Source organism: Panthera tigris, chromosome E1, assembly GCF_018350195.1.
Source record: "Panthera tigris isolate Pti1 chromosome E1, P.tigris_Pti1_mat1.1, whole genome shotgun sequence".
In the NCBI taxonomy this organism is placed as follows: domain Eukaryota; kingdom Metazoa; phylum Chordata; class Mammalia; order Carnivora; family Felidae; genus Panthera; species Panthera tigris.
This window is the reverse complement of record NC_056673.1, coordinates 22,726,087-22,739,080: the sequence shown is the minus strand read 5'-3', so window position 1 is coordinate 22,739,080 and position 12,994 is coordinate 22,726,087. Positions and strand designations below refer to the sequence as shown.

At 37.3% G+C, this 12,994-nt stretch overlaps 1 protein-coding gene across 5 annotated transcripts in view; it reads right to left on the bottom strand.

Annotated features, from left to right (window-relative positions):
• Positions 1-12,994, bottom strand: part of AP2B1 (adaptor related protein complex 2 subunit beta 1) — a 132,637-nt gene that overhangs the window by 100,927 nt on the left and 18,716 nt on the right. For all 5 annotated transcript variants that reach the window (XM_042966994.1, XM_042966993.1, XM_007096047.3 and 2 more), the window contains exons 3-5: positions 12,071-12,176; positions 7,100-7,235; positions 4,970-5,215 (exon numbers count right to left, since the gene is read on the bottom strand). In XM_042966994.1, coding sequence (XP_042822928.1) covers positions 4,970-5,215; positions 7,100-7,235; positions 12,071-12,176 — 488 coding nt within the window. The remainder of the gene's footprint in view (positions 1-4,969; positions 5,216-7,099; positions 7,236-12,070; positions 12,177-12,994) is intronic.

Here is a 12,994-nt window from a genome sequence, read left to right as displayed (position 1 = left end):
GGAAAAAAGCTACAAAACAATCACTATCACCCAAAAGTGCATTTTTTTCTTGTAAATATACATTTGGTGGAAATTCTAAAAATTCTGACATCTGTGGGCGCGCCTGGGTGGCTCAGTCGGTTGAGCACCTGACTTCGGCTCAGGTCATGATCTCACAATTTGTGAGTTCAAGCCACATGTTGGGCTCTGTGCTGACAGCTCAAAGCCTGGAGCCTGCTTCGGATTCTGTGTCTCCTTCTCTCTCTGCCCCTCCCCCACTTGTGCTCTGTCTCTCTCTGCCTCTCAAAAATAAAATAAAATGTAAAAAAATAAAATAAAATAAAAAAATTCTGACATCTGTGAAGAAGTCATGGGAGCTATTCTCCTGTAGCTCCAAAGTGGTTGCTCATTCTGAATACAGGTTTGCTTTCAAAATAATGAATAATAAAATCTGCATCTGAAAATAAGTTTGGCTCTAATTCTCTCAGAAAAGACTGTACTATATGAGTTTGTACAGCTATCATCGGCACCAGGACCTTTTAAGTTAATATTGTAGCAATAACGTTAACCCTGTCTAATGTCTATTTCATAGTTACAGGAGCAGCAGCCATCATTCTCATGAGCTCCCATAAGCCAAGCACTTGAACATGTGCTTTTTAAAAATTTTTTTTTTAATGTTTATTTATTTTTGAGAGGGAGAGAGACAGAGTGTGAGCAGGGGAGGGGCAAAGAGAGAAGGAGACACAGAATCTTAAGTAGGCTCCGGGCTCTGAGCTGTCTGCATAGAGCCTGACGCGGGGCTCAAACTCATGAACCGTGAGATCATTACCTGAGCTGAAGTTGGATGCTTAAGCAACTGAGCCACCCAGGTGCCCCTTGAATATGCACTTTTTATACCACAGCTCAATAAATACTCCTAACGCCTTTCTACAATGGCGCCCCTCATTCAACAGAAGAAGAAACTCAGTGACGTTGAGCTAGAATTTAAGAGAATTTTTTTACTTCAAAGTCTATCTTTTCTCTTTCAAATAGTATTTCACTGAAAGTCTGCTTTAACTGTTATAAATTGGATAACTATAGGAAAAGGAAGTGCGTGTGATCCCCCTCAGAAAGACAAGAAATGAAAACAAATCTATTACTTGCAGCAAGGTACCCTACTCCCAGGAATGAGCTTGGAAATCAACATAACCCCAAAAGTATTCAGATCTTGATCAACATTTTACTCTCTGATTTCCAAGTCATTTCTGCAGGTGCTTTCACCTTTAGGATGCCCTTCTGAAGTGAGCTATAAGAAAATTACTAAAGCAGAACCCCCTGGAAACGTTAATTTTTTTTTTTTTTTTTTGCAAGAGATTCTAGTATTTTCTGGTGCAGTGCTGCCACCGTGTGGAACAACTTCTGAAACAGTGCAACAAAATACCCTCCAGAGCAGAAGAGGACTCAAGCATCAGAATAAGGAGCTTGAGAGGATTTCCACAGTAAAACAGGTCTCAGATAATTAAAGGCCTTCATATATTCAAAATTTTAACCATTTTGAGACAATAAAACAGTTCTAAATGTGTACGTGTGAATACACACATTTAAATTCTATTATAGACATACCTCTATGAAGACAGTGACCAATAACGGGTACTGGGACTCAGAACTAGGTTAGAATCCTGGCTATATTACCACTAGCTGTAGGACTCTGGGATAATTTCCTGAGTGTACACTTCTTGATCTCAACATGGAATAACCTCTACTGCATTGGGAAGATAAGAGAACGAAGCAATAAATCGTAAGTAAAAGCATGTATCTGGCATAGAATGCATTTAAGTTTAAATTTCCCTTTTCCTAAGAATGTATGGTCATCAGAATCCTTTGGAATCTCTCAGATGTTTGAGCTATTAAACCTTACATTCATGTACTCACCTGTTTCCTATCAACAGTATTTGACCCAGCTGATAAAAAAGGAAAATCAGTGGTCTAAATGCCGGTTGTAATACTTTTTGGCAAAAAGCAGGACATCGATTGAGATGAAAAGTATGGGTTCGAGATCAAAGGTAGGCATGTGTGTCTGTTGGCTATCTTAACACAAACTTTTCAGTTCTTCACTAAAACAAGCATGAAGAGCTCAAAAAATGATTTGAATAAGAGTATGTAAAACAAGACCAGAACAAGAGTAAGGCAAGTAAGGCACAAGCTTAAGGAGACACTCCACTTTCAGGCTTCTGCAGGTATGGAGTTGGCACCTGAATGTGAGTACCATTTTAAATTTTGCACCCTGTGAGCCTTGCTAGCACTCCATTGAACAATATCAAGGGAAAAGTTCTGCTACTGAGAAATGTGACGAGAATCAAAAAGATTTTCTATTTAGAGAGCGATAGGTCCAATGATAATTAATGCTGACACCTGCTCTAGGAAAATCGGCAATAAAGACACAGTAAACAAAAGTGGCTCCTGAAAGTTTCTCAAAATCTACCAGGTGACCTTAAATTTTCTCTAAATGTTTCCTCAAAGGTAACTTGTGAAAATCCCCTGAAATCACCTCCTGATAAGCTGTAGTAAAAACAGATTAGGAAATTTTATTAAGAGTATTATAGTTTAATATAATGTTATATTAAATTCAAACAGAGACCCACTGATGTGTTGCCTGTTTATATTACTTATATAGGTAGGTATGGCATGGGGGAAAACAGGTAAAACAAGCCTAGCACATGCTGATAATTACCGAATCTGATGATGGTAAATGGATTCATTTCACTTATCTCATTTTCATTTAGTCACTTTAATTTTGAATATGTTTGAAAATTCCCAAAATATAAAGTATAAATAAATAAATAAATGGCATACATGTTACTTGAGAGTAGGATCTGGCCAAAACCAGCCCTTCCTCCATAATGAAAACTTAAAATAAGTTAAATTAGGCTTGTTCCAGAATCATTCCACCCTCTCAATTGATCTGGATAAAGTTTTAAGTTCTAAGTGCTTGGGTACAAAAAAAAGAAAAGAGCAGAAAAAAGAAAAAGCAAGCCTTTACTAAACCATCAGTTACTCCCTATCCCTAATCATCTAATTTTGTAGGTTCTACTTTGAAGAATTTACATTAGTGTAAAAATGCCTTTTTCTCCCCAAAATGGAATTGCCTAAATGAGTTAGAATTCATTTTCACCTCACTCCACTCCACATTCCTAGCCCCACTATTTAACAAGTTTCCATGAGTGCACAATACCCTATTCATCTGGATGCCTGAAACTGGGAGCACGGAAGCCAAATACTTTTCATCTTCTCATTTGTCCTCAGGTAGAAAATTTCCAGTACAGCTGCTCAGAGTAACCGTGACTCAGAAACAACACTAAAATACAACTTAGGACCAACTACACAGTCTATAACATAGATACTAATGCCTTGTAAATTTCTTTTTTTTTTTTTTTTTTTAAACTTATTTAAGGGAGAGCACACATGCAGGACAGGGGCAGAGAGAATCCCAAGCAGGCTCTGAACTGTCAGCGCAGGGCCTAACATGGGGCTCAAACCCACGAACCGTGATATCACATGACCTGAGCCAAAATCAAGAGCTGGACGCTCAACCAACTGAGGCACCCAGACACCCCTATAAATTTCTTCCTGTATGGAATAAAAAAAAGTGGGGGAGAAGTCACATGATCTTACTTGAGGTGGAAAAAAGGAAAGGCTGAATCTTCTTACTGATGGTGACATCCTATCAGAAGTCATAGTTTAAGCACATCCATATCTGCACCCACTTCTGTACCTAGAAGGTGGCTAAAAAGATTCCTGATGATAGTAAGTACCATAGTACCCTAAAAAAAAAGTGGGGCTTGCTTCATCCTTTGACCTTGATACTAAACTTGAAGGAGAATAAACAGAAGCCAAGGCTATTCAAAGAATAAGATGAACCAAATGAAATATCAAAGCAGAGATCTGAGTGGGTAATTTGCAAGTGAGAGGCAATGTCTATTTCAAGGCAAATTCCAGAAAGTTCAACAACAAGAAAAATATTCAAAGATTACTCATTTGATTAACTCACAATTATTCACCTCTAAGTAAATATTGTATTAGGCAAAAAGGGGAGAAAAGGTGGCCATATTCCTTCATCTTCTCAGCAATGATACTTTGACCAATCATTGAATTCAAATGAGCTCCAGTAACCAGCAGAGTCAACATACCACTTGGGACTTTCTCCCCTTCATTATATGGACAAAGTTAAAAATGTTAATATGAGAAATAAAAGTACTCCAAACTTTAAGGTGTTAAGTTGTTTTCCAGCTCCTAAATGTTTAAAGGTTTTTTTTGGTTAAGTTTATTTATTTATTTATTGAGAGAGAGAGAGAAAGAGAGAGAACGCATGCACAAACAAGCATAAGCGTGGGAGGGGCAGATAGAGAGGGAGAGAAAGAATCCCAAGCAGGCTCTGCACCATCAGCACAGAGTCTGATGTGGGGCTCGAGCTCACCAACCTGTGAGATCATGACCTGAGCTGAAACCAAGAGTCTGACGCTCAACCGACTGAGCCACCCAGGCACTCCTAGCTACCAAATGTTTAAAACGTTAGTTGTCAAAAGAGAATCTTGTCCTAGAATTTTCCTGTAGAAGAATGCATAAAAATCACTAAGCAATAAATATAACTTTGTTTCTACTGCCACACTGCTAGAAAAGACCACAAACATCTGAAGAAATCATCTTTAAAAAACTGCTATCAATTTAAGGTAAAATCCTCTTAAAAAAATGATGAAAGAACCGGTTGCTGAGCAAATACAGGGATAGGTATGATGCAAAGGTTTGCTTTAAGACCCTGGTATTTTAGTAGTTGGTTTTCACCTCAGAAACACCTACAGTGTGAGACAGATAATCTGAGGGACACACAGAATTCATACTTCCCATAGCTAACCTAGGTTTCAATGTCCCAAACATAAGATTTGTTTTAAACACGCTTTTTTAAAAGGGACCCATTTTAAGCACTATTCTCTTTATAAAAGCAGAAGTTTGTTACCATTGGATTTGAATCTGCTATGAGATCCCGCAGAGAATCCAGAAATCCCTGATCCTCTACCATTTGGGCATTGATATCATGGAGTTTTGCCACACAGACTGCTGCTGTTTTCCGAACATAGGGATCTTCATCCTTCAAACACTTGCGGAGGGGCTCACACAGATATTCTGTAATCTTGTCCACCCGGATGCACCCCATGGTCCTGACTGCCAAGGCCCGAATGAGAGGATTAGGATCTTCACAGTCCTTTTAAAAAAAAAAAAAAAAAAAAAAAAAAAAAAAAAAAAAAAATCATTGACAACTGTAGGTGTACATGGTAACTAAAAGTAAATAGTCTAGTTTATACAAACCACAAAAGAATATTTCCTTCATTCTATATCAGAACATAAATCATCCCATGCTATTGTTTCCTAAGTACAAACCTTAGTTGCCTATTTAAGAGTTTAGCTTAGAAAATCATTTAATTGTTTTATAAACACAGTGAAGAAATGCCCAGAAGGGCAGCACCTTAGTGAGCTGGTAATACCATCCCCATGGCTATTAGTGGACCTGCCTTAACAACAGGAAAAAAATGAGGAATTGAAAAGATGTGTTCCACTCCAGAGCCAGTCTGCAAGTATCAAGTAGAGAGAAAATAGGTTGGGACTTTCTGGGGCCTACAGCCAAGAAAGCAAAGGAGAGAGAAACTGGTTTGGGCCTGCCCCAAGTTCCTGGAGTTAAGCAGCAGAGAGAGCCCTCCAAGATCCCAATTAACATACATTCTCCTTTTTTTTTTCCCCAAATGAGGGATTTATTTACTTATTTATTTTTAAGTGAACTCTACACCCAACATGGGGCTCAAACTCATGGACCCCAGTTCAAGAGTTGCATATTCTACCAACTGAGCCAGCCAGGCACTCCTACATTCTCCTTTATTAGCAAATGCTTCCAAATACAGTACAAATAGAATACTCCTTAAATTGCACTATGCTAAAAAATTTCTTTAAACAGTCTAAACCTTGTATACACCAAAGTACAAAACAAGAAAACTAAATTATCTTTCCAATGATGTAGTCCACCTATGAACCACCAGACAGAATGTTATGTTCTCTGATTTTGTACAATGTAGCTAAACACAGGTAAAGAACAAAAATTCCATAAGAAAGAAAGCATATAGTTTATTTTTCAGAACAGTTTAATAAAAGCTAATTTTAGAAATACTGTCTTTTTTTTAATGCAGACTAAATTCCCAACAAAGGGGAAAAAACAGCAAAAAACCATATATATATATATATGTATATATACATATATAAAATATTAAAATATGTACTTTTTAATAGGTACAGCCTCATTATGTCCATCAAATCTAATGATAGGGAAACTATGACTGCATGTTTAATAATAAGAAATTTCTTAATGGTCAATTTTTTAAGATGTGAAAATTGTAGTTATGTTTCAAAAAGAGATCTTACTCTGACAAATGTAAGGATGAAATTATTTTTCATCTTTATCATGTTTGGGATTTACGTTAAAATTATCTAGTAGGAAAATGAGGAGGAGTCAGGAAAACATGTATGGGAGAATAAATAAAACACGACTGGTCATGGGTTATTAACTACTGCAACTACAAGATGGGTAGGAATTTATAATACGATTTCCTCTACTTCATTATGTTTGAAAGTTTCCATAATAAAAAAATTAATCCAGTGTTAAGACCTATTAAGTAAGACAAAACAGAGGTAGTAGTTCCTGTGGTTTCTACTACTTCTAACTCATAAGCATAATTTTTACAAAGGGAAACTAGATAAAGCCCAGGTTACTGAAACTGCAATGATATACCTAAGCTTTGTCAGCCTGGGTAGGTAAAACATTAAGGCTTCTTCACCTGCTTTTCTTCTTCCATCTGGCAAGGACACCAAGACCAGCTAACTGAAAGCTCTCCATATGGTTTGAATTGGATGACAAATGCTGGCATAAAGAAGGCTTAAAAACACGAACATTCCTAGTCGGTGCCAGTACTTCTCCAGAGGCCCTCTTTTGGAACAGAGGTTGCTTATTTGCAATGCAGACATTAACTATATCAAGAAACACTTCTGAAAAGGTTACTTGAGACAGAAGAGACTGGTCTTGAGTCCCTGGGGGAAATGTTACCTTCACAAAGCTGTTGACAGCCATGATGGCCATGTCTGGCTGACTCTTGGCGTAGTTCATCAAATAAAGGTACACGAGCTTCTTTAATTCCAGATTGTCGGTTTGCATACAGTTCACTACATCTGGAAAGAGAGAGCTAAGAGGAGAAAAGAGAAAAGAAAAATGAAAAGATGCTGGTGTCAAGCCAATGGATAGAACCTGAAGAAATGGCCTTATTTTACAAAGTGATCTGATGCAAGGACAAATGTCCCCATGGCAATAATAATTATCTCACTAAGATGAATTTCTAAAGAAACTATAACCCTGGGTCTCAAGAAAGTCTCTAAAAATAGAGTTTTTACGAAACTTTTCATTACAAAAATTCCTAACAAATAGAAACAGCAGTATAATGAACCCAATATATCCATCACGCAGCTATAAACAAGTATTAATACATGTCCTCAATCCATTCTCCTTCCCTCCCTGTCCCTATCCCATCTAGTTGCTCTGGATTATTTTTAACCAAATCCTAGACATCATATAATTTCACATATAATATTTTAGGACATACCTTTTAGAAATGTTGCTTTTAATTTTTTTTTTTTTTTAACGTTTACTCCCTTTTTGAGAGACAGAGACAGAGTGTGAGCAGGGCAGGGGGCAGAGAGAGGGAGACACAGAATCCGAAGCAGGCTCCAGGCTCTGAGCTGTCAGCACAGAGCCCGACACGGGGCTTGAACTCACAAACCGTGAGATCATGACCCGAGCCAAAGTCAGACACTTAACCAACTGAGCCACCCAGGCAACCCTGGAATGTTGCTTTTAAAAAAACAGTCTTTATCACATATACAAATTAACAGTAATTCTACATATCAATTCATTGTAGGTTCAACGCACTATGGTTGCTATATTTTTTAAATGTTCATATTCTTCTATCCCTGGCTAGTGAGAACTTACTCAGTTCGCTTCTGAGTCCCTGGGATGTGACCCTGTATTTTCACCAGTTTCCTTGCTTTCTGGTAGGACATGATGTTCCATCCAGGATCACTTGGTTCATTTCTAATCTTACAATTAAAATCAGTCATTTTTCTAAGACGTCCTGATTCCCTTCTAGTGGAATTTATTTCTTTTTTTTTTTCTTTAGTTTATTTGAGAGAAAGAGCAAGCGAGCACGTGCAAGTGGGGAAGGGGCACAGAGAGAGGGAGAGAGAGAATCCCAAGCAGGCTCCATGCTGTCAGTGCAGAGCCCGACAAGAGGCTCGATTCCACGAACTATTGAGATCATGACCTTAACCCCAAATCAAGAATCAGACGCTTAACCAACTGAGCGACTCAGGTGCCCCTATTTCTTTATTCTTAATATTACGTATTCAGACAATCAAAACGAGTTTCCTCAAATATAAAAGGAGTTTACACTTTTTCCAAGTCCAAGTCATTTCATGATTTACTACTTTCCTGTAAAGCCAAAGGAAAGTGGCATCATTAGTTTAGAAGGTGAGCTTATTGGATTTTAACATATAAGCTCTATTTTTAAAATATAGGTGAACTATAATTTTATGAGTGATTAGCAATTAAACTTCCCCCTTAAAGCTTTATCAAAGTACTGTAAAACTTCTAAATACTTCTGAACATCTTACTACAAGTACACAGAAAGCAAATGTCAGTATATTTCTACAAAAAGGAGAATGGCTGAAATAACTGGTCACATGGTACAGCTCTTGGACACACACACACACACAATAAGCAGAAAAAGTTATTTACAGAAAGGAAGATGGACAGCAAAGTCAAAGAATCCACCTTATCTCCAATGAACCAATGACTTCTGCTCTGAAAGGCAAACTGTTTAATCTGAATATACATACCTAGTTTCAAGCACATGTAGATACTCAACAAACACTAATTAACATTCCCCCCAAATGAATGTTCTTTCCATTTCTTAGAATAACTCATGGGCAAAACAACTAAAAACTGACAAACAAATGTGACACATTAACCAACAGTAAATTTAAGATCCTGAGTAATTTAATTCCAACAACCTGCCCAAGATCAAAAAGATCTTGGTCAAAAACAAAGTTCTAGAGGTAAAAACTGTTAAGTATCAACCTATAAAGTTAGAAAGTTGATTTTTCCAATATGGTAGCCACTGGTCATATGTAGCTACTCACTGGCAGTGTGGCTAGTCTGAACTATGATGTGAAGTGTGTGTGTGTGTATATATATATATATATATATATATATATGAGATATATATACATATGAGATATATATATGTATATATATACACACGCACATATACATATACACATACGTATATATTTATGTATATATAAAATACACATTGGATCTTGAAGACTTAGTATGAAAAATATAATGTAAATTACCTCATTAATAATTTTTATTATTTTTAAATTTCATATTGGAATGATACTCGATATACTGTTAAATAAAATATATTATTAGAATTTCATCTATGTTTTATTTTAACTTGGCTATCAGAAAACTTTAAATCATATACGGGGCTCACATTGTATTTCTTTCTCACAGCACTGAACTTGAAGTTACTTGGAGGGGAGACTGAAATATGATAACCTATGAATAGCTCAGCCCTATTTATTCTGCCTCTTTGAGCTATCTAGGCACGGCACAAATCCCATCTCCTCTGAGAAGTGTTCTTCAACTATTCCTATTTACATGTATCTCTCTTTTGTAGAACTCTTATTGCCTTTAATGTATACTCTAGTTCCTAATAATAAAATCGTATTTTATTACTCCCTAAGTTTTCAGATTTTGGGTCTCTTCAACTAGATAGTAAATACAATGAAGGCCAAAAGATATCTACTATCATTTTGTTTAAACTATGATATGTGGGGCGCCAGGGTAGCTCAGTCAATTGAGTGTTCAAATTCTTGATTTTGGCTCAGGTCATGATCTCACGGTTCATGGTTTCGAGCCCTGCATCGGACTCTCCACTCTCACTGCAGAGCCTGCTCTGACTCCTCTATCTCCCTCTCTCTCTGCCCCTCCTCAGCTTGCATGCATGTGCATACGCTTTCAAAAATAAAACACTAAAAAAAGTTCTAAAATAACAAATGCATTTCATATTAACACATCACTTTAAAGCAAAAAAAATTGTATTTTTTAAAAAATTAAGACGATATTGTTTTACATGTTGCAAATCTCTTTAATGTCTAGTTTAAGCAATGACAGCTATATTTGCTCCTGCATTCAACCTGTTGTAGAATGTTGGTTTTTTTGTTGTTGTTGTTAAGCAATGACCTCATATTTGCTCCTGCATTCAACCTGTTGTAGAATGTTGGTTTGTTTTTTTTTTTTGTTAAGTTAATTTATTTATTTTGAGAGAATGTGAGTGGGGAGCAGAGAGAGGAAGACAGAATAACAAGCAGGTTCCACACACTGTCAGCACAGAGCCCGATGTGAGGGTTGAACTCACAAACCGTGAGACCATGACCTGACCAAAATCAAGAGTTGCACACCTAACTGCCTGAGCCACCCAGGCACCCCTGTAGAATGTTGTTTTGACTGAAGTGTAAGAAGCAAATCATACACATATATTAATTGGAAAAGAGAGGAGTATTTTAACAGCTTTTTCAGATAACTGGATATTCTTTGATACATTGAAGCTAGACAAAGGCTTTTTCTCTTTTGTCTTTTTCAGCACACACATTAATCAGCTTAAAAGTCAGCTACAATGTGGAATCTGAAACCATATCAAACTTTTTAAACTTGCTTGCTATAAGATCTATCTTCTTTCACTTAATGTGAATGGATCTTTTACCCATGGATACTTCTATGATCTATGCACTGGTCATTTAGAAAATATTGGTTGAGTTATGCAGATCCTCCCAATGACACATTTCATCAGAGAACAGTAAATAATACATTAATTCATCTCACCACCAATCTCATCAGAAAAGTCTCTAAGTATTGGGATGCTGTCAAGCTCATAATGAGAGATACAAGTTTTCCAACAATCTAATTTTTACTTTAAAGCTCAAAATGGATCTGTCAATTTTTTTCTCTAGAAGTGACAGGTTCACTTTGTTCATTTTTGATAAAATGTCTCCCAAATACTGAAGATCTGATTAACTATAATTTGTCTGTCAATCATTCTTTTACTTAAAAATGGTATTCCCAGTTCAAACAATCGGCTTTTTTCCAGGTCAACCAATCACACTATGTTATGCAGAAGTGCTTTATGCATAATTGCTATTTTATCGCATGGAATATTAAAAAGACCTGACTCATATTTCAAGGCTTAATAAAATACATTTTTAATGCTTCAATGAAGAATAGCCCTAAGTGAAACTGCCCTTTTTCCTGGAAGTAAGTGGTGATGAAGAATACAATGACTACTATCACAGTTTGGCACTGCTACCTTGATTTGCACTAAGGCATCAGCAGTGCAAATGTCAACACAGTGAAAAGGCAAATAACACCTAAGTATTACTATAATAGCCTTGACCTCATAAATCCCCCGAAAGGATTTTGGGAATCCTCAGGGGCTTGCGGATAATCTGTACCTATTTCCAAATGGTCTGGCCGAATTACGGGGAGAGCAGGGAGGGTGAGAAAACAGACTTTGTTAACGTTGATTTTCATCTTGAATTCAGCAACTGATTCTAGAGTTGTAGAGTTAAGAACATTGGCTCGAGCCAATTAAAGAACATATGAGCTTCTGCTTCTCGGTACATTTTTATCATCTCCTAAAACTACTTCAGCAACAGATCTGTAACTGTGCCAGCTCTCAGGAGGTTTTATGCTAGATCTGGACGCAAGAAAATCAAACTGGTTTCATTCTTCAAAAAAAAGTCACAGAGTTCACGTAAAAGCAACTATACTTCCTTGTGATTTTCAGTGGGACAAACCCATTCTTATAGGTTCTTTGTTTACAACAGTTAAATGAAAAGCAGTAAAAGCCATAAAATAGGGTATGGGTCTAAAGTGACCAACAGCAGGAGTGATGACCCTTACCTAACATCCTTCCCCACAGTCATGGCAGCAATCACCTTCTTCACAGCCTCCTTCCTCTTTTCTTTCTTTTCATTGTTGAGTTCAGCCTTCAATTCAAAGATTTCTCCTACAAGAAAAGAGAACAAATTGGTAAGATCCTAGGACCAGAAAACTAGAGCAAAATACTACACTCTGTAATAAATAACATGACAGCTGACCAGAGACAGGGCAGCAACTGAAGTAGAGGATTTAAAAATTACAGGATAGGTACAATTCAAATCCCTAGAATATTAATTGACCATTGATAAAGATACCATCATTTAGGTTATGCCAGAGAGGAAGCTGCAATCCGGATCTTAGAAGCGTGGGAGTGGGGAAAAAGCAAATCTCATATCTTACTACACAGGGGAGAGAACGGCGTCTGAGGGATGATCTTCCATCAGAATTTCAAGGTCCCAAGGGAAACAATAAATGTAGGCACGGGAACAGGTTCACAAATCTGTTTTCAAGCCAAAGAGACACTAGATATCAGCTCATTCACCCACTCTCAACTTCACAGATAAAGAACTAAGGCTCAAAGATCAGAGTGAGTCAGTGACAGAGCTGCCCTTAGAACTGTGTCTCCTGACTGCTGAATCCAGAGGTTTTCAACCTTGGCTAGACACTAAATTACTTGGGAGGTATTTAAAAATAATAACGGGCTGCCTACGTGGCTCAGTCAGTTGGGCGTCCAACTTCAGTTCAAGTCATGATCTCGCAGTCTGTGAGTTTGAGCTCCACGTCAGGCTCTGTGCTGACAGCTCAGAGCCTGGAGTCTGCTCTAGACCGTGTCTCCCTCTCCCTCTGTCCCTCTCCTACTCACTTGTGTGTGCATACATGCGCTCTCTCACAAATAAATAAGCACTAAAAAAATAAAAATAAATGAAAATAACAATGCTCAGGTTC